General features: G+C 43.9%; 1 protein-coding gene and 1 non-coding gene across 2 annotated transcripts in view; one reads left to right on the forward strand and one right to left on the reverse strand.

The window, feature by feature from the left end:
- dysf (dysferlin, limb girdle muscular dystrophy 2B (autosomal recessive)) overlaps window positions 1-13,875 on the reverse strand; it is a 92,986-nt gene extending 79,111 nt beyond the window's left edge. The window contains 4 exon segments of the mRNA XM_040140470.1: window positions 1,599-1,704; window positions 4,042-4,133; window positions 4,575-4,630; window positions 13,276-13,875. Coding sequence (XP_039996404.1) covers window positions 1,599-1,704; window positions 4,042-4,133; window positions 4,575-4,630; window positions 13,276-13,348 — 327 coding nt within the window. The 5' untranslated portion in view covers window positions 13,349-13,875.
- Window positions 2,030-2,101, forward strand: trnap-agg. Its single transcript has one exon. It is a non-coding gene; the product is annotated as a tRNA-Pro (tRNA).
- Window positions 13,876-22,747: the final 8,872 nt, after the last annotated feature.

Genomic DNA, 22,747 nt, shown 5'->3' on the forward strand with positions numbered 1-22,747 from the left:
TAGGTTTCTGTAAACAATCACATAAGGGTCAGCAGGTTTGTAATAACATTCAGGTGTCCCTCATTATTCCCATTTCCCATTCAGTGAAAGAGTAAAAATGGGAAAATGTTGACTCTGTTCGGATAATTGTCTCTTTACCTGGAAAAGAAATACATTTTCATGTGAGTACAGTTGTTGTGAAAGTGAAGAGAAATGTATAGCAAAAAGGTCCAGGGCTAACACTTCTTCCTCAAGCTCGAATCCTTCCCAGCAGCTGAACGTAACATCGTGACAGAGCAGTTCATTGTAAGCATTAACAAAGGCCTAAAATCTGAAATGGAAAATGTAATATACAGATTTGAGAGCATTTCGTCTTTTAGCTACTTGGTTTATATTTGATTCTGTCTTTCTTTTTTAAACTAATGGAAGAATACCCTGCACATCACACACATATTGTACACACAGGCTTTTTCTACCACAAACTTGTCACCTCAGACTAACTCTGTGTGTGTGTGTGTGTGTGTGTGTGTGTGTGTGTGTGTGTGTGTGTGTGTGTGTGTGTGTGTGTGTGTGTGTGTGTGTGTGTGTGTGTGTGTGTGTGTGTGTGTGTGTCAGTCAGGTCCACTGTGTCACTGAGAGGAAGACTTTGTTTTGGGTTCAGGAAATGAGGATGGGAAACAGAACGTTATTTCATCTGCTGCTAAAAAACAGAAGACGACTTTTTAGGTGTGGCCCCCTCCAAGGTGTGTGTGTGTGTGTGTTTGGCTTGATTTCTATCAGTGTGAGGACCAATGGTTTGGGTTTAAGCTCTTATGAGGGCACTTTTGGAAAGTGAGAGCATTCTGTCTGGACTTTAAAGAGGTTTCCTGAGGGGTTAGGACTTGTAGGGTTGGGGTTAGACCTGTGTGATGATGAGGGTTATACGCTACGGCTGTGTTATGTCAATGAGGATCCTCACAGAGCGAGATAAAGGCAAAGAGAAAGACAAGCGAAGAATTAAAATAAGAGGAGAATTAAAAAAAAAGAAAAAGAGTGGGAGACAGAAACAGATGCAGACAGATGCTCCGGAATAGTTCTTAATAGAAAAAGAATAAAGACAAATAAAATCCATCTCATTCAATCATTTAGTCGATTATTGAGTCTTACATTTAATTTTCTTAAAACAACTGAGACAAAACTTGTGAGATTGTTTCACTTTCTTCCAACAAATAAACTGATTTCAAGCATTTTTGTAGAACTAAGTTTCATTTTCCTGCTTCGGTCTGGGCTTGATTTTCTTTAATCAGGATACTGAAACAAGGGAAACAAGAAGTTGAAGTTGAATCATCCCACCACAGTGGCATTTTTTAAGAACAACGAGTGTTGAACGCTCTTGGAGAGGCTGCAGGACTTAGATACTACTTTTGCATTTAAAGCTTCTAACTGAATTCATCATATTCAAAATGATAAAAAAGAGAAAGAGATGGGGGGGGTATGGTTGTTACTCTGCTCTGACTCAGGAGTGTCTCACTCTATTTTGAGACCCAGACAGGAGTGATTTATGGCTTGTCACGGGTTCGTGGTATAATTAGGTCGTAGATTTATCCGTCTGAGCTTTGTGTGTGTGTGCGCGCACTCACCCCAGTGTTATTTCTCTTGGTGTCCAGCAGGGAAATGGTGAAGGAGGCGGCCAGGCTGGGAGAGTTGAGTACGTCCCTGAGAGCCAGCCGGCATTCCCCCAGGAACCTAAACAGAAAGAAAGCAGTCCACTCAATGTTGTGTACTTAACCAAACCTTAACCATAGCGCTGTCAGATCAGGATAAACTGTGATTAAACAGTTTTGGAAAGCACTGACAAACAATGTCGCCCAGCGTCTTGAGTTGTTCTGAAGGGCATGGACAGGCGGCACCTGGAGGACTCTCAAAGGTCAAAAATAACTTTCATTCTCAAGTACATATCATTTTACTCTGCCATATGCAATTTATTTGATTTAAAACTACCTTTCATTGCCATCTGGTTTTTGCACTCGAAATCACAAGAATCCATTGGGTGTGGTTGTGCCTATGCACCGGCTCGTTGGTCTAGGGGTATGATTCTCGCTTAGGGTGCGAGAGGTCCCGGGTTCAAATCCCGGACGAGCCCACTTGCTCAAAACTATTTTGACTGCACTGCGTGTCCTCTGCAATCAGTGGGGTTTATTAAAGCAGTAATTAAAACAAGGTTTGCTCTATAATATAATGTTATGAATATAGCAATCATGGCAGAAGATGAGGTCGTTAGTTAGAAAATGTTCTTTGACTTTGTATAACAGGTCACAACAGTCACATAACGTAATATTTTCCTCTTGGTAATTCGTAGGGAATGAGAAAATGATGAAGTGTTTGCCAGAAATTTTGATAGAGGCGACTTAGTCAAAGAGATAAGATGTTTGTAATGTTTTTACCAAGATGATACCCAGGAGTGCCAACTTCCCTACAGAAAGTGAAGATGTTCAGTTCACTCTGCAGAGGGCAGACGCTGGTCTGGATGTATGAATCAATCAGCTGACTCGTCAGTCAGCGAACGGGTGGAAATACGAGTGCATAAATATGCTACAACCAAACCACAATGAAAGGGTGACCTGATCTGTTCAGGCCTGCCCCTTCCCTTCTAAAGGACTTTTGACATCGTGATGGAGCGGAAGGATCCAAAAATAACCATCTGAAGGGGTGTTTTCACAAAACAAATATACTCTGGCCCATGGGCCCAACCCCTGTCTGTGCCCTGAGTTTGGTCCGATCCGTCCACAACCTCCGAGTCTGACAATGCCTCAGTTCTTATCTCGAGTCCTGAACTGTGAGCTATGGCAAGAATTTATCAGTATTTCCTCACCTTCTGACTGGCTGGATGAGAGTTCCCAAGGATATAGGTTTACTATTCTAGGACTGGACGAACAGTCCTGCGGTTGGTTAACAATAAGATGTACATTTAGAATGTAGCGTAGGAAGATACAACACAACCACTAATACTGAATCTGCTGATGTTGAAACTGTTAATATGCAGTAAAATTAAATAAAACACGTTGAATACCACATAAAATGTCAGAAATACAAAACCTAAGAGTAATCGTTCGCGACATATGTAAATTTGTATTGAAGCATTTGGGTCAGGTCAAGAGTACATCACTTAAACTCGGGGGTGGACTCAATCATGTGAATCATTGAGGACATTCATTTCGACTTGCACAAACGTTTTAGTGCCTTGAAATCTAAAACGCAGACAGCCATACGCTACATGCTGTTGCTATCCATCTACGCTAAACTTGTCACAGGCACAAAAAGAAAAAAAAAAAAAAAAAAAAAAAATCAGCCTGTTGCTGAAAGCAGGGGAAATGAATGACAATGTGGTTCCAGTTGTCACACACTGAGCCACTGCAGCGTGCTGACAGAGTTCAACCACTGTCAACTCAGATGGCAGCGGCAAACTCAAGAGCGGCAGCCAGCCTCTCTCTTGATTGTTGGGAGTCTCGTTATTCTTGCAGGTAACTGGTCATAAAGTATTGGAAAAATGAAAGCTGGGACTAAATGAAAAGTCAGGGGGCGACCAGAGTCAGTACCTCTGGGGACCATGAACATCTGCACCTAAATGCCTGGAAAGCCACCCAACAGTTGTCAAGTGAATTTACCTAAAACCTCGTGATGGTGCTATGGGAAAAGCCAAAAGATCACCACGTCTTTAAGACTCACCGTCTGGAGAGCATCAGTGTTTGTACAAAATTTCATGACCGTCCATCTGGTAGCTGTTGAGATATTCCAGTTCTGTCCCACACTGTGGACCGACCAACCACCAGACTGACCATTTGTAACGATGAGTGACAATTGGGATTATTCATCATCGCATAACTGAGAGAGCTTGTGTTGAATTAAGACTCGGTGCCTGATTCCATTCAGAAAATATCACTAACAGGAAATATTTTGGCCCTTAAAAATGATTCTTTGCAGGTAATTGATGTATTTCTACCGTCACACTGCCACGAGATGCACATATTCACACACACACACACACACACACACACACACACACACACACAGACAGGTCAGTACCTGTTTCTCCCCATCTTCTCATGGTCTTTAACAACACAGTGCAGCTCCGCTCCAGAGTCCAGAGGAATCCCCTTCAGATCCCATTCAAAACCCTGACAGAGAGACGGGAAGCAACATTAGCAGAAAATGAAAGAGAGCATGAAAACTGGATTTTTATGAGAAGAACTCTTGACAAAGGAAACACATTTTCACAGTGCCAACAGCGACAGGGCGAACAGAAAGGTTCGTAAGGAGCTACACGGCAGCTATGCCTTGTCTGGCTGCTCTAAACTGTTGTGACAGTTAACGGTAGCATCCAAAGATCCTGTAATTTGTTGTAAATTGCTCCGTTGCAGCTGCATTTTATGATCAAGGCTGATAGGATTGGGTGTACTTTCACATTAAAACCTCTTTATTACAGCTTTAATATAAGTACTGTCAGCCAGGGCAGCAAGAAAAGCTTCAGCGTTCCTTGATTAAAAGATTTTGGAGTTCGAGGTCTATTCTGGGGGTGTTAATTAAATAATGAATTTGAGGTTGTGTACCAGACATACCTCATTCCAAACAGGGTTAGGGTTGTTCTTGATAACCTTTGTCTTCTTCTTGGACCCTGAAGCAAAATACAGAAACCGGAACGTTAATGCCTTAAGTGTTACCTTACCTTACCAAGCTCACAAGCCGGAAGATTTTTGTCAGTACTTCGCAACTGTACGTGACCATCATTTCCAATATCATCTCTAAGTAATCACTGAACACGAACTGGACCTGGATAAGCAGCAGAAAATGGATGGATGACTGGGTGGAAGAATGAATCAGTAAAAACATAACTAATTTGTTTCATGTCGACATGTGAATCTAACATAGAATCAGAGGTCTGGAGCAATATTTGACATTTTGTAGATAATTACTGCCTACGCAATAAAATATAAACTATTTTAGACATTTGTAAATTTAATTTAAGACCTTTAATGCCTTTAAAAGCCTTTTTTTTTCAGAAAACTGAAATCAGTGTTCAAAACCTGCAGAAACCCCGTGAACTCACTTCCTGTATAATTTGATTAAATTGATAATTCAATGTTTTTCAATGTGGGGGCTAACTTTAAACCAACCATGAGTCAATGAGCAGACAAAATCAAGTTTTCGTAATACACTGTGGTTTTGTGTGTGTGTGTGTGTGTGTTATCTTTCTGTGGCTTCCTGTAACATGAAGTTCTCAGCTCTGATTTCCTGGCCGTCAGGCACTCCGACAGGATGCGGGTTGAAAGACGGATGAATAAACTGCCAGTATTTTTCATTAGCTACTGAAGAGCTCTTATCTCACACACACACACACACACACACACACACACACACACACACACACACACAAACACACAAGAATGTGAATTATCACGTCGTAGACATCATCATTTCCACTATCTTTAAAGTCAAAAAGAGGAATAGATGCAGGCACACACGGATTGAGATGTTCTTTCCAGATGAAAGGAAATAGAGACAATGACTATTGTCTTTTTGAGACACACTTATTAATTTCCAAGGAATAGCCACTGGACAAAGGCTGGAACAGATAAACTAAGACTACATTAAAGCTGTGTCCCAAATCCACACAACAGACTAATTCTATACAGCGTCTAGTAAAGTCTAATTGTCATAGTTAAGTGTTTTTCCAGCGAGTACAAAAACATCAACATACTTTGCCATTTTACATCAACAGGAAATGATACAACAAGTGTGACTTCGGAAATCTGCTGCCAATTAAACCAGACAAAGGAGATTTTTTTTTTTAGCTGTTTCACCATCACCCACTATTCATTTCTTTTTATATCTGTGAGCAGCTTCGCCATTTCCTTTGTGCATTGCCTTGTGGTGGAACAGTGTACATCCACAGCAAAGTGAGAGATCGACCATATTCAGTGTGTTTTCCCTGTGCTTTCAATTTCACCTTACTTTTCCAGTGTGAACACATTATATAGTGAAAACCGGCTCAGAATTGGGGTTTTTTCGGGACACGGCGTGAGAGCCTACAGCCAAGCTCGCGGCCTTACTGAGGCTAGGTGAAACATCGGGGGGTGACCAAAGTGGTTTACAAGTCATCGCTGAGGAGAACACGACCGCCGCTACCACAGTAACCGACCGTCCACCGAATTGCTGTGGAGACATTTCAGTCCAACCCACAAATGTCAACCTCAGGGTGGCGCTAGAGGAAAAATTCAGAGGGTAACTGAAGTCATGGGAATTCTTCTTAACTCGCAATTAAGGCCTTCAACAGAACTTGGAGATATGTGATTTGGGCCACGCTAGCGGCAAGGCTATGAAAGAGAATACAATTCCAAAATGATACAAGCGATTGATTGATTGATTAATGATCCATAGATTTGTTTGTTATGGAATTTTGCATGGAACGTGATGTTTGTTCACTATTGGTTACACAACCGCTGGCCTTGATTTCAGAGCAGTTCAGGTTTATACTGCATTTGTTCTTAGGGCACACGCGCGCGCGCACACACACACACACACACACACACCGACACACACACAAATATAACGTAACATCTCAACCCCCCTGTGGAAGGGTGGAGGTATTTTTTGAGTTATCTTCCAAGAACGGAGGTACACTCATGAAGGTATTTGTGTGTGTGTGTGTGTGTGTGGGTGCGTGAATTAGTGGATGTGTTTGTGTTCTCACATTGGTTGATGACTGGGGAAAACAGGAAAGCAAACAACTTGTCTCTGGGTGTGTGTATGGAGAGAAAGAATTCTCGTGTGTGTCTGTGTGTGTGTGTGTGTGTGTGTGTGTGTGTGTGTGTGTGTGTGTGTGTGTGTGTGTGAGTGTGTGTGTGTGTGGGATTAAGGTTAGGGTTAGGCATTTATTTAGTGATGGTTATGGTTAGGGTAAGCGGTTACAGGATGCGTTCTGTCAGTGCATTGAGTGTGAATACCTGTGTTTGTGTTTGGGTGTGTGTGTGTGTGTGTGTGTGTGTGTGTGTGTGTGTGTGTGTGTGTGTGTGTGTGTGTATGTTCTGTGTCGCCCGAGGGCTGATATCTGAGTTGATATCTCAGAGGCAAGAGGTGGCACAGCGTTAACTTCCTGGCTGGGTCAGCCTGGCTCAGGCTGTGTCATGAGCCCAGAATAGAACAGACTGTGACCCCCGGGGCTGTGAAATACGTATGGGAAACCTAAGTTTAGACCTGGGCTGTGGGTGTGTGTGTGTGTTGCTGCATTTCTGGCCAGTGTGAGTGTAGGAACGAAATGAGTTTTTCAGATGGTTCCCACTTTTAAAAAAAGCAATTTTCGTACTGTACATTTAGAGTTTAGGTTATGGTTTAGGATTAGGTGCAGCAAAAGGCTAAAAGTAATAACATGCGAGCCTGGTTCCTGAACTCTAGGCCTAATCACCGTCCACATCTGTGGTGTGTTAATCGAAGCGTGGCCGTTTCCCTGCCCAGAAAAACAACGGAGCCAGTTGGAGCCTTTGCAAGCGGCACTAAGGTTAATGACTTACCAAGCTATGTCAGGCTAAGACAGACAGGGACATCTTATAAAACAAAGAAAGAAAAAATTCTGATTTTGATTACAATTACTAAGTGCGTTTTCCATCCACCTGTTTTTATGCACTGGGAAAAAAAAAAAAGTTTGGTCAAGGTGTCTCAATATAAACAAAGCGCCGAAATGCAATGGAAACAGACCCGGCGAATAAATAATGACGTACACGAAGCGTGCGATTTAAACATCCACTGAAGTGAGGAAAAAACTGCAGCAGACGAAACATCGGATGTGTGTGCAGGGATGAGGAGACTGAACATTCCTCAGATTAACACGTTAAGTGAACATAAATGCCCCACTTCCATCATGTTTCCATAGTTTTTTTTCATTGCTTGAGGTTTTGACTGGCGCTCTTTTAATTGCGTCATCTAGATGTGCCCTGATCTGCAGTGGTTTAATGGCGCCAGACTGGAGAATTAGCGCCACCGGCTGTTTATCTTAATGTGCCCAAGTCCAAATATTCACATAACAACGACAGATGGAAATGCACATTCATTCACATTTTCTTTTGATGATTTTTTTGACCTTCAGTTAAACATTTTAACTACATTTGGATGGGAACACGGCTGGAGTTTCTCAGCCAGACGCATTTTATGCGTCTAAAAAACATGTTGAATACATTTCCTCCTTCAGAAAAACTTTGGAGAGCTGTTTTTTTTTAATTTTTTAAATTGTGCATTGTTGACATCCATATTTACTGGCTAGTAGCCTTCTTCTTCTTCTTCTTCTTCACTTCCTCTGTTGGCACATTGCTTCATGCGTTGGTGCATAACTGCCGCCGACGGTCATTCAGTGGATTAGTGCGAAGCTAACAGCGCGGGGGTGAATCGTGCAGCCTTCGCGCACGTGCAGGATACAAACAAAATGGGGGCTGACTCGTAAAGACGTGGCTCCGTAGCACTACAAGTTAAAAGCTCCACGGGGGACCTTTAAACTGTGTGCGAGGATAAAATAAATACAAATGACGAGTGTCCGTAATCTGAGCGGACTCGGGGTGGAAGCGGAACCTTAGATAGCTATGCTAATAAATAAGGTAACTTAGCTTGTGTAGGGGTTAGGTTCGATAGTATTTTATCCAATCTGCATTTGCAGTTTACTGAAGTCATAGAAAAATAAGACCTCAAGGATTCAACTGAGTTCTCTAATCACCTTTTGTTGACTAGGACGGCAGTTTTAACCTAATAACCTAATTAGGCTAATGTTCATGAAGGTACCAAAAGAAAATGAGATGAAGAGCATAACGTATGGAATACTGATGAAATGTATCTGACACCCTGACGTGCCAGGTGAGGCCTTGTCACTTCTAGCCGCTTGCTCCAAACGCTCGAGACCCCGATGCAGAACTACTACAGCAACAAAGGCCACTTGCGAAATCCTCTCGATCACCTCAGTTATCGGTCGTGAGGTACTTAAACGCAGTGTCCGCTTCGTTTCTTTGGCTAGTGTCCGTACATCAGCGGCGATTCCCTCTGGGATGTCCCGATACAGGTGCAACAATAGACTTGTTGGAAGCGCCTCTTGTTTTCCATTGTAAAAATCTATTTTCCACCGTAATAGGACTCGTCACAGTTATAGGAGAACACAAGACCGCCTTGTAAGTGATCGTGTCCAGGCTATAATTAGCACAGGGAAGGGTAGCAGGGTTGCCAGTTTTTATTTCTGGTTTTGACAAAGACTTTGGCTTTGGCTGGAAATCCTGCCCCTCGGCACACAAACACAGCCCCACGGTGTCAAATTTAATCACATATGCACATGCTTCATTACCTGCAGAAACAGACACACAAGCTCACAAACATGATGCGGAGTAAATGAAGAAAGTAGGTAAGCGCTCTACACTTTAGCAATAACAACATCTCTTTTTCCCGCACGTCGAATCTCCACGTGCTCCGTTAATTCAACTGCAAAAGCTCCAGACGTTATTTGCAAACGTTCGCCCAGTCCCTGCAATATTTCCACAAAAATATTTCAAAACCACTGCAATGAATCAAAATCAAATCAAGCCTTATCCTAATCTAACCGGCTCCCTTGACAGTATGAATGCCTCAGGCATGTCTTGTCACCGGAAAAGGTTGACATTTCTGCTAAAAAGCTTGTATACAAATGCCCTCAAGGTGCACTGTGAGTCATCAGAAAAGCCTGGGTTACGACAGTCGCAGAAAAAGCCGTTCCCACCCTCTGTATTAAGTTTGCTATGGATTTATTATTAGTATTGTTTTTAGATCTGTATTTTACTTTAGAACAGGAAAATACATATTGATTTACAAAATGCATTTGCACCAAATTTCACAAACAGTTAATTTGGGAACTTTTCTTTCTCCCACAATCACACACACGCTTTTCTCTCTCCTTCCACAACTGCCTTGCTTGATTATTATCATCTCTAACTTCCATAAATGGACACGGTGTCTGTGTTTCAGGATGGGAGGGAACTAACTCTCTCTCTCTCTCTCTCCCTCTTTCTCTGTTTTAAATTCCTGAAGTTGCTGTAACCCAGAAGCATCAACGACCCAGAGAGGAGCCTTCTGAAAAAATGGAACATCGGTCAAATTGACAGCAAACGATCCTTTAGGTTCTCCTAGACTGGTTTATACCATTGGGCCACGATGTGAAAGATATTCGGGGAGTTGTCTTGTAATCAAGTGACTTTGCCGTCATCCTGCCTTGTCTACTTCTATCTCAGTTGGTGGTTTCTTACATTGTCCACATGCCCGCTGTTTGATAATGATGCACAGACCTGGCTCCAAAAAGGAGACTTTGCTTATTTGAGATCTGAATTGAAGATCTGATCGAATCCTGACGTTCCCATTTTGTTTTAGATTGATGAATCATTCTCTGAAAGGAGAGTTGCAGAGTCATCATGCCAAAATCCCGCCATGTGTCACAATATGTGTCATATTGTGACACATGGCCGGATTAGAGCCTCTCAGGGGGCCGTGTTGCAAAAGTGTCTTGTTGTTGTTTCATTCTTTCCCCAAACACCCTGAAACCAATCGGTACACTAGACCTGAAATCATTAGATGATTAACAAATGATTCGATTGTCAGAAAACTAAATGGCAGCAATTTTGGTAATTGATTGATCGTTTAAGTTTCGTTTCAAAGCACAAATGTCAAAGATTCACTGGCACCACCTTCTCGCATGTGAAGATTTCCCAGTTTTCTGAGACGGTGACAGAAGTGATCTGAATTCATTACCTTGAGCTTCAGGGAATAATGATGGGTATTTTCTCACATTTTAAAGACTTAATAATCAATCAATTCTTAAAGGTCTTCTATGTGATAGTTGCTTGAAACACAGAGCAAATGGAAGCAGTTTCCCTAAAACACGACTTGGGCAACAACAAATGGGCCTAATATAAACTAAAACAATCATAAAACTAGATTTTGAAACAGGGTCCCTCTAGAAGACAAGGGCCACAAGAGACATAATTAGAGGACCCCATCAAAGTTGATCAATACTTTAGAAGTGCAAAGTTCCTCCAAAGTTGCAATAAATCAAATTATGTTGATCCAGAGAGTGAACCTGGGGCTTTTGGGGCCCTGGGGGATCTGTGGCCCCTGGGCACTTGCCCATTTTGCCTGGGTGGAAATCCAGCCATGCTGGAGAATCTGCTGCTGGTTGATGTTTTTGGTTGACCTTGAGAGAGAGGGCTTTTTTTTTTTTTTTTTTCACCCTCCTGGTCCTCACTTAAGAGCAGAATTTGGTTTAAGGAAAGTTTGGGGTAAGAAGGTCCTCACAAGTAACAAGCTTGTGTGTGATGGCACCAGGAAACAGAGCTCGGACAAAGGCAGGAAGTTATGAGCAGGGCTCACCTTATTAAGAAGGCAGACACTGACTCGTGGAAAGTACAACAACAATCTGATGGAAAAACAAACAGCTGCTGAGGCCAGGTAGCCAAGTCACCTTCAACTTGTGCCATTTGGCATCCCCTCAGTTAAGTTAAACCAGTTGTTAACCGGGAGGTAACTTTTCACAACCTATACTCTCTAACACACTCTCAAGACTTTAATCTTGGACTCAAGTCAAACTTATGTCGAAACTGAAATCAAATTAGATTTTTGCTAAGAAAACCCCTGCAGTGATAGCGCCAACTACAGTAGTGTTCTCCAGGGGGGGGGCATGAAGTTTTGGACGTCAACCCGCTGAGGGCCGAAGTTGTCGGATGTTGCTTAGTCCCGTCTGTGATTTAGGAACTTTATATTCTGTGACTCACGCTGCCTTCGCGTCATAACATTTAAGCCGTAATTAGGAGCAGCTCATTGCTTAAAAAATGCTCGCAACTTGTAAGTCCGAGTAGGTGATATCAGGAATTTCGCTACATACATGTCAACAAAGTGTTGGCAGAATGGCTACCAATGATTTCATCTACTTTTGCAGAAGTTATACACACACACAAACTTAACAGCACAAGGGGTCTCTTGGCGATGCCAGCCCTCAGATGTCAGTCAGCTGTTGCCATGAGAAACCCCCACCAGGTTGCCTTCAGCGTAGATGCTATTTCTACAAATTTGCCTGTTGATTTCGTCTGGCAAAATGTGCAGAGTAGCTGCAGTGTAATTATAGGTTTCATTTTCCTTACACAAAAAGTGAGAATTCAAAATTTAATTGGGTTTTAAGTCACAAAGTAAATTGACTTGACTTGGCCCCTCTTAAAGTGGCTATAACCAATATTTTTACAATGTATCAAATGTGAAAACAATGCGACATAGTGAAACGAGTCACCTACCGAGAAATATCGCTTGAAAATGCAGCTCACCTCAGCTTTACAGCGCTTTATACTGAGTTTCGGCTCGTCTATCTGTCCGGACTACAACTTTGCTGCTCTGCTTCACTCTCATCGCTCTAATAGCATCGCTTTCGGCCGCAGCAGGCAGCTGTTTTCAGAGGAAAAAGCTGTAAAAGGCCACTGTTCACTACCTGCTCAGCAGCAAACAGCAGACAGTCACAGTTAGCGACTCGCTGGTGAACATAGTGGAGCATTTAGCAGCTAAAGAGCCAGATATTTCCCTCAGGAGCTGGTGGAGACCAAAACCAGAGCTAATATACGGGCTTACAACACACAACACAACTCCAAATGAATGATAATGCTGCTAATGCTGTGTTAGACGTGTGAGTGACTCTCAACTCAAGTCAAATCTTTAAAACTGTAATGACCGATTTTTTTTTTTTTTTTTTTGGCCACTTGGGGGCAACGGAAACAACGGAAACTTGAGTTGAGACTTGAAAGAAAAGCTTGACCGAAAAGCAGGAGACCAAAACCAGAGCTGAAACCAGAGCTAATGCTGCTAATGCTGTGTTAGACGTGTGAGTGAGCAACTGCTTGCGAACAATTTTGCCATATCACTTGAAGATATATCAAAGTTTTGTACTTAACTTGTTTCCTTTGCCCTCAAGTGGCCAAAAAAAAAAATCGGTCATTACAGGTTTAAAGATTTGACTTGAGTTGAGACTTGAAAGAAAGCTTGATAAAATCCTGGAACAAATACATAAGACAAACAGACAGGCTGACTTACATCTTGACTTCCAATACGCATATAAAGATGTGCGATTTGCACCTGAAACTTGAGACTTGACCCGCTTTGTCCCAAAAGACTTAAAAACAGCTCTGCTCTCTAAATATTTTACTTAATTTCACTCAATAGTTTCTACAACAATGCCCGAGTTTGTATAATCTTACTACCAATCTGCTGAATCTCTCTTGATCCTCTTACCTCTGAAGGTGACACTAGCCAGGGGGTCAGAGTGCCTCAGGTTGTTGGCTCGCTGAAGAACACAACGTAGCATGGCCAAAACCTCAGCTGAGTCCAAAGCCTGAAACCCGGGAGGCCAAAATAACTCGCTCAGGTGAATCGGTTCACCGGGTGAGATCCAGGGCCAGAGGAAGGGTCGGTTACATGGCCAGAGGAGCTTTGACAATGATTACAACCAATGTGCCTGACCACCAAAACTGGCAAACAGAAGACCGCCGGGTGGCAAAAGGGGAGAAGGAAAGTAAAAGTGTCAAAGAGAAGCACTTCTCAGTGAAAAAAGAGAAATGTTGTACTCAAAAGAAAAAAAAATCTACTGCTTGAGAAAAGTAAAACAAACTCTTTCATCAAGTTAAATGAAATTCTTGGGATTTTTTAAGAGATCGTCAGTGGCTCAAGTCCTTTTTTGGCCAAAAAGTCCCAGCGCCACAAAAACAAATTGTCCACAGATTGTTTCCTTCTTTGTCTCACAGCATCTGTCCATGTCCGAAACTACAAAATAAGAGCTCTTTTTTCTCGAGAGGAGACCTGTATGGACAAAGCCGGCTTCTCCCTCTTTCTGACTCTCTCCAACACACTCGTCGGGAACGAGGGCAACAAGAGAGCATGTCAGGAACTCACATACACCTCACATCCAGAGGAAACCTCCACATTTCCTGTGCTCTTTTCCTCTCTTGTCTCCTGGTTGTTTCCCTGTTTCCTACATGTTTGCCTCTGCCTTTGCCAGTGCCTTGTCTGCCTCGCTCCATCTATCGCTCTCCTTCAATCTCTCTATTTTACTTGGTCGATCTCTGTTTCTGCGTTTTATGGACTGATCTAAAATGTCTGTCAAAACGAGCGCAGCTAAAAAAAAAAACAAAAAAACCCTGAACTTTTAATTCCGTTCTTGTAGAAAAAACGCATCTGACTGCATTAAAAACTGGGCCGCTGTAATAATTTGACGTGTTACTGATAAATCAGTGCTTATTTAACAGACACTTTGTCTGTTACTTATCTATTCGCTCATGGATGCAGGATCCCGCGCTCATCTCGGACATCAAATTCAAGGACTTCTCGAGGTCTCCCGGGGTCTTACCTGGGGAACATTTAAGGATTCAAAACAGGCGTGTTTTTCAGGGATGACATGACCTGGGACAAAATGGTCACTGGGGCCTGGTCTGCCGTTCAAGATCGAGTCAAGTCAACAAATCCTGAGGTTTTTCTTCAGACTCAGAGAGCTGAATTTTGAAACATCAAAACCTCAAGGCCTAAATGTATTTTCCCTGAATTTGAATACATTCAAGGGATTTTAAGATCTGTCATAGATCGTCTCTTGGGTCTCAACCCAGATTTTAAGATTTTAAGAATTCAAAAAGCCAGGTCAACCTTCGGGAGCACAGTGGGAGGGGGGCAACAAGGTCTCACACACACACACACACACACACTGTGAACAACAGCACGTGCACGGTGAGAGAGTGCCACCTGCAGACATAAAGCAGGGCATACATACCCGGATGTCTTATTTGCAGTAAGGTGAGTGTCCAAAGAAAAAACGATAGCACTTCCTAACATGGTGTCCTTTTTAAACGGTTCATAAATTGTAACTCATGACGTTAATCGTGTTGATAAATCGTTTACTAATGTTGTATACATCAGTTATAATATGAAGAAATTGTGGGTTGCCAGGTGAAAAAGTTTGACGTAAATTTCAGATTTCAAGCCACATGAATAAAACTGACGCACTTTTCACGTCCGTTATCTTTCACCTCCACTCGCTCTCATTCGTTTGAGTATTGAGGATAAGTTTCATCCGTCACGCCAACGCGGCTCATGAGGGTTTGAGGATAATTAAAGGAAAGAAAAAAAGCTACAGAAGGGTCTTAAAAACTCCACTTGTGAGCTCCGCACATGAGCAAAGTTTGACCTTCGTTACCCAGATCCTATGATCTCCTGTCATTAATCTGCACACAGCTTTGTCATATTGTCAGAGGGAAACAAAATGCATAATGTAACTTTGTCTGAGGGATGTTTTTAACAATAAATATCATCTTTGAAAAAGACTCTGCCCTTCGTGGTTGAACTCATCTTTCATTCTCATCCACATTTTCTATATATTTCCCTTCAAACCCCCTGAAGCATCTTAAAAATTGCCTTTATTTTTGTCCCATTCGCAGTGTGCATCTGCTTGTTCCAACATTTAATTCAATCTGTGTGCACTGTACCATATTTATCGATTAAAATCCATTTTTCGTGGCTGTACCCTTACATCACTTGTGCACATTACAGCGTAACATGGCCTGAAGCGTAAGGTTCACATCTTCGGAAATCCTGTGATCTCGACCAGAGTTTTAAAATAAAAGTAGACTGTGTGTTGGCATGACAGCAGTTGGCAGAAAACTGATTGTCACCAGGATTAAGCCTCAGTCGCATCTGCCCTTCAGGTTTTTAAAACTAATTATCTCTGCTGTAAGTGGGTATATCAGAGCCTCCTTGACCCTGCCAGCGGCGCATGACAACCAGCGTGTTCTTCATCCTCACAACCCCGATGACTGCACGGGAATTGCATGAACATACCTCATGCCACTTACCTTAGCCGATGCTTCATGTCACGTGAAGGAAGCACTCAGCGCGGCTCTGTGAATTTTATCCCAGTAGAAACACGTTTGCCGTCGCTAAAACCTTCGCAGTGAGCCAATGTCCGCGCTGCAGCTTTTCACAAAGAGTTTTAAAGTTATTTACAGGGTAGTTCTGTCTGTAAGCTGGCTCTTGATTAAGAGACTTTATTAATTATGCAGCAATGTGCGAGCAGAGAATTGGACATTTCTTACTTGCAAAGTTGAGGTTTAAAATCAGTCTGTTTGGTGGGATCGATTCAGACTAAAAAGCATGTCTGTCTAAAAAGTAGGCCGCATTCTAAACAAGGGTTTTGGGGCTAAATGAAGCCGATGAAAAACGTTTTCAGGTGGAAAATTCAACTTATTTAAAGCTGCGCCATCGATATTGTTGTATTAAAAATAGGTCAAATTAAAGGGGGTTGCTCATAAAGTGACAAACTCAACCTTAACAAAGAATTTAGCGTCTTTCAGCTCATTGTTTTGGTTTCGGCTGCTTAAACCCTTCACCACATGTTTTCCTCGATGAACTCTGCTGCCTCAAAAGGACCTACAAGCAAAACTGAAGGTCGAAAAGCCCGTGGCCCGGGGGAGAGGAGTAATGCTGCAGGTTTACTGGCTGCAGAAGCATGACGAGGCAGTCTGAGGATGGATATTCAGGTCGGAGCGAAGGCAGCAAAAGACAAAGGAAAACTAACAAAAAACGGTTAACTGGTCTTTCACGTTTGCATTCTTGGTTTGAGAGATACAGCTCTTTGACCTTCCCACCAGCTCACAAAGGTTTAAATGTAAGGAGCCCCGGAAAGAAGAAATGATGCAGCAGTTTTTCAGAGCGCACACAGCAGAGGGCCGTGTTCAGCTTTCAGGAGGAAGCTGATCAGGTACCAGATATGAGCCAGCGAGGAGGGGCCGAGGAAAACCTGCAGACCACATTCAGCTGTTCAGCCGCGTTTTCATCGTGTATCCTCGCGTCCTGTCCCAGGGAACAGCGTGTGTGAAGACACACTGCAGGCACTGGCGTATACCACACAGGGAAACTTTTGTGCAGCAAAGTAGACGAAGTGTCACGAGTTCAGGACGCGCTTATCGAAAGTCGGACAACTGAACTCACACACGCTCAAATCTATTGTAGTCTGTTGTAGCCCGTTGTAGTCCAACTAAAATTCAGCGGGAGCAAACATGGAAGGGAAAAGACAGGCCGGAGAGGGGGACAAGGAATGAAATATGGGGAATGGATGAATGAGGATGTGTGTGTGGGAGAAGGAGAAGGCGAAGAGATGGAGAGAGGGAGAGAGGGAGAGGGCCCCAGAGGATAAATAGCATTGGTGGTAACTATAAACACATCTATTCTTTACTGGAGACGCACACACAGTTTTTCCAGCCCCATGGTAACTTCAGATAAACGTCCAGTAGGCACCTGAATGTTATCCAGAGACAGACTGGAGCAATCGTGAACCTGTCCTTTTGGTTTCAACCCCCAAAATGCGAGGGTTTGCCTTGTGGGGACCAGCTTTTCGGATAGGGTGTTCCCCCCGTAATATGACTGCGTGACGGGTGTCCGTCACCACCTCTCCGTCTCTGTCCGCCTCTCTTTCTCTTCCTCTCCCCGCCCCACCCCAGACAGACTGGAAGCCATGAGAGACGACGGGGCAGAGGCTTTCCAATAATAACCCCTCAGCTGTTAGAGAGAGAGAGAAATAGAGAGAGAGAGAGAGAGAGAGAGAGACGCCTCACGGTTTGGCTCAGTATTGTGTCTTCCCAGTCTTACACAAACACACACACTTTGCTCTTTGTACGAGAACTTCATCCTTAAATCTCCTCTTTTTACTCTCCTCCCTCTCACCCAAAATCTCCCTTCTCCGTCTGTCTCGGTCTCTTGACCTCTTTCTCTCTCACACACACACACACACACACACACACACACACACACACACACACACACTCCATCCCTACCGTCGTAGATGACTTGGCAGTAGGCATCGCTGACGTCGCCGTCCGGCGTTTGCAGATGCTGTGCGCACAGAATAAACACACGCAGCATGGCTCACACACACACTCGCACGCAGCAGCAGCAGCAGCAGCAGCAGCAGCAGCGCTCCGTCAGATCCCCCCGGCAGACACCCTGTGGTCCATATATGGACATCAGTGTATCCAAAAAACTATCCTTGAAGTCCGGAGAGACGGATAACAGAGACAGGGAGAGCGAGAGAGGAAAGAAATGGACGAGAGGCACAGAGAACGTATAGGGACTGAGAGAGCGACTGGTAGAGATGCAGCTCTCAGCTGTCTTTCTCACCTCCCCCTGCTCTCTCCCTCTCTCTCTCTCTCTCTCTCACACACTCGGGGCAAGCAAGGTGCACTGGCTGACTCATGCACAACAGACACACACACACACACACACACACACACACACACACACACACACACACACACACACACAGACCCTTCAATCTAAACTGGTTGAAAGGGCGACACACACACACGCACACTCACACAGAGTGGCCTTTATTTTAAGGCCACACACGCCTTCACTCATTTACCAATCCAAACACTGCCATTTTAAACTAACACACGGAGGGAGGTCACACACACACACACACACACACACACACACACACACACACACACACACACACAGGCGCCCGCACACTAACAAAGGGTAGCAGTGTGTCGGGGAAAATGTGCTTGTTGATGCAGATTTGTTCAGACAGACAGAGACAAAGAGGCCGTAAGATTAGACAGGAGTGTATCATATACATTTGAAGGGCGTTTTAAAGGGAACCGTGAAACAATCAACCACATGATTGAAAACACGTCAGGAGATGAACGGTACTGACTAAGGGTGTGGTCACATGCTGGCTGTGAAGTGAGGATTGGCCATGGAAGAATGACCCTCAGTGTCTGTCAGCCAGGGCCACTTGTAATCTGACTGTGTGGGTAAAAATGGTTTTGGGCTGGTTTTTGGGTTTTTGTTTTTTTGGTACTATCTGTACTATCTGTCCGAAAAGTTAGGCTATATTTCAATAAACTGGCCTCCCACCTGAGTAGCGAGCTTGACATCAACAGGAAACCGTTGGTGTGTGGTGACTTTTACGGATACGGAACCCCCCCCCCTTTCCTTCACGAGCCCCAGCCTTTGTCGATGGGATACGGCCAAGCGACGGCCGGCGGTCAACCTAGCTTCCGGAGACTGACGGCCTGCTGCGGCCACAAGGGGGCAGGAAATGACAAGATGGATGCAGCCAGGCGACGTCAGATCCTTCGCGGGTCAGAGCGCTGTTCCCCGACGTAGGTCGAGGTGTCACTCCCGCTTCAGTGTCCTTCTCATCGATGTCCTTGCTTGTCCCGGCGGCACGCCGCTGTGGGGGGACTGAGCTCAGCAGGCTGGGCTCGAATCACAGTCACCGCCAAGAATCCAAAGGCCATTTCAGCTTTTGTTACAACTGTGTTGAAGCTTGTTTACGACATGAATGATTATTCTGTCCTGTCTCGGAATAGAAGACTTGGAGAAGCGTACGTCGCGCTCATGCGAGGGAGAACCTCTAACGTTTCATGAAACGTTATCTGAAACACTTGCATTTTATTCTGTGACCTCTGTTGTAAATTTTATGATTATCGTAACCATGGCTTTGAGTTTGCCTAATCATACTGATAAAACAGAAGGCCAGAGAGTGATAGGACCAGTCCGGTCTTGCTCCTTTATGTATGTGTATGTATATGTACTGTAGGTAACCCATCCCTAATTCATGTCCCCACGTTTTGGGCAGTTCGACAGGTTCTGGCCCCCGATCGAGCTACTTTTTGTCAATCCAGTCTGGCAACGCTGACGACCCTGCGATTTATCCCTCAGGACCCGGTCGCAGCAGAATGTGGGACAAATCTTTTTTTAAAAATTCCATATTTATGTGTTTAGTGGCCTTCGATGAACGCCACTTTTCCTAAGCCCCTAGACGTTCATGGGTTAAATGTCTCGGCTCGACAGAAGAGGCGAGTCCGCGAGCGAGTGGAGGGGAGTCACTGAACGCTGTGCAGGGTTTGGTAGGCAGCAGAGATTACAACTAGGAAGCAGGCAAAGACGACTCTGTACGAGAGCGTTGATGACTTTTTTTGGATATGGCTGAAACCAAGTTGCAGTGACTTAAGTACCACCCGCCGCCATGCTTGCCTATTGTTTGACCTGGTTGAAATGGTTAAGGTTTCGATTTCTCAGAGCAGCTGCTGTGGTGGTGCTGACTTGTCTTAGGGTATGGAAATGCTGGATGAGAGGTTTCTCTGAGTTACAGAGGCTAGACCGGATGTGGCATCCCTCGTGGGCTGGGGAAAATGGCTCTGAGAACGCAGCAGTAACCGCGCAGGATAAGTCTTAGAAAGATGAGCTGTGCGGAGCGTATTCCCCAAAAACAGAGTAGTAGTGAGGTAAAGATATTTTAACATTTTTTTCCTCTAAGTTTTCAAAAATGAGAAGAAAAAAGCCCTGGATAATCTCAGTTTAGCCCCAGAGCTTTTCAAATCCTAGAAACTCCTCCTGTAGACAGGCATTTTCTGTTTTGTAATAGATTTACAATTTCAGCTGATGGTGCATGAGCGGCAGCCAGTTAGGACATTTAAAATGTGGAGAAAGGACGTTAGATGGACGTTAAACAGTCAAAACAATCTGCAATTCAGAGCTGAACTCCTGGAAACTGTACACGTTCAGGAGGTGGCAGGCTCTGGGCAGACACGGGGGGGGGGGGGTATCTGTTGCTCTTCTATTTATAGCCCGACCCACTGGGCTTCAGCCATGTCAACTACTTGACAGGTGGACCTGACTGCGCGCGTTTGGGCTCCCTGCGTGCTGAAATGGAGGGCCTGGGGGCTGTGGTGAGGCTGGCGGTGGGCTCTGTAGCTAGCTGTTGCAAAACCAAAAACACAAGAGCAAAAGCCTAAGGAGCGGAATGAAATGGACGAAACGGCGCGTTTAGAACAAAACATGCTCGAAATGAAATCATTACCGGCTCCTTACTGGCGCTCAAATGTAGTCACAGTGGAAGAAAACCACACATAACATGGGAGCAACAACTGGATATTATAGAGGAAAGAAAAAAATTAATTCCATTCCTTTCCTTTTCTTTTTTCAACACTTTGTCCCCGTGTCCTCAACTTCACTGTACGATTTTGAAACTAGTACGAGTCAAAAACTGGGTCTTTAGTTTTGAGAGTAGCAAAATAGCAGGTACGCTGGAGTAGAAAACAAACGTACACGGGTCAGATGCGAAGCTATGAAATAATAGGGTAATGTATTAACATAACATTTAACGTGGCTGATCTTTCATGTTTAATAAGGAACCTAGTCATGATTGTTTTAATCCTACTGATTACACTGTAAGAATAAGGTGTGTGGGCTGTAAAATCTTTTCCTATAAAATGTACACTCGTTGCTCCCTTGTTCCCTTGGTCTGGTTTTCTCCCACTGTACCTGCACCTAAGTACCAGGAGGACCCAGTAAGTATTTTGTTGGTAAAACGCAGGCACGTGACATTTAGGCTCCCACCTCAGTCCCCCTTACATCGATCCCTTTTCATGAAAACAACTAACCTGCCTATAATATGTGACATTTTGTTAGATGTGTCTCCAGAAAAAGGCTGAAGTGGGAACTAAACGACGCCTCCCGCATTTCAACACAGCATCTTCCATCATGTCAGTCGGAGGGTATTGATCCTGTGAATGTTCCTCTCTAGAGAGGACTGTGTAATCCAATTTTCCTCTCATATTACTCAAGAGCGGCTCTGAAGAGCAGAGAAGGCCGGTTCTCTGCGAGAGCTGCAGAGTGTTATTCAGGACTTGACGCGCTAAGGACAAGATTGTTATGATCGAGTCAAACTTTACAATAAGGTATTCTATCCCATTTTGAACAGAAAGAGTGCTGAAGAAACTATTCACAGCCTGATATTAAATGGCAAAAAAAAAATAAAAATAGAGGAGTGGTTGTAATATGCTCTGAATCCCATGATGCTCGTCGAAGCTGTGCACTGATGGCAAGGTCTCCGTCCCGGAAATGACCGTTTTCCTACAGAAGCAAGGAGGACAGAGAAAGTGGAGCTGTGCGTGTGGAGCCACAAAAATGATATCAAGCATTAACTTGGAAGAGAAGAGAAACAACTACAAAGAGACATAGAATGACCACAAAGGGATTCATTCAGCAGGAACAACTAGTGAGCACAACATTTGCATATTATCACCTTCTAACATCGATATCCGGCTCTTTAGCTGGTAAAGCTCTGCTGAACCTGTGTGTGAGGGGATGGGCGGGTCATTTACAGCGGGTCAATCAAAGCACGGTCCCCGAAACAGCTGCTTGCTGCAGCTGGAAGCGGAGCTTTGAAACCGAACCAGTGAGCTGAACTTACACCAGGACACTTTGCAGAGCGGAGCAGAAGTGTGGCCGCTTTCGACTTGCGCAACGCATTTTTGTAAAATTCAAGAAAAACAGGAGCCGGTGTCTTTCCCAGGCTTTGCCTCCGGAAATAGCTGGAGATTTGACAGAGCAGCGAGTGACTCGTCTTCACACAGTAGCACACAAACTCTCCCCGTGTCTCAAGTCTCTCTCTCCCTCTCTCCGTCCAGGGCAACTGCAGGTCTTGAAAAATCTTCTTAAAAAAGCACTGAATTCAGTTTAACCCCTAAGGGCCTTACACAGCATTACAAAGTATTAAATACTATTCACCAAAATTATAAATATCATCTCTGCCGTAGACAATATTTATATTATCAAGCTGTGAGACCCAGCCTTTTGTTTCAGCCCTCATCCTTTTCTGTTATTTTGACACTGTAAGAGATGGAAATAAAAAAGCAACCTTGCTCGGAAC

The sequence above is a fragment of the Xiphias gladius genome, chromosome 12, assembly GCF_016859285.1.
Source record: "Xiphias gladius isolate SHS-SW01 ecotype Sanya breed wild chromosome 12, ASM1685928v1, whole genome shotgun sequence".
Taxonomy (NCBI): Eukaryota; Metazoa; Chordata; class Actinopteri; order Istiophoriformes; family Xiphiidae; genus Xiphias; species Xiphias gladius.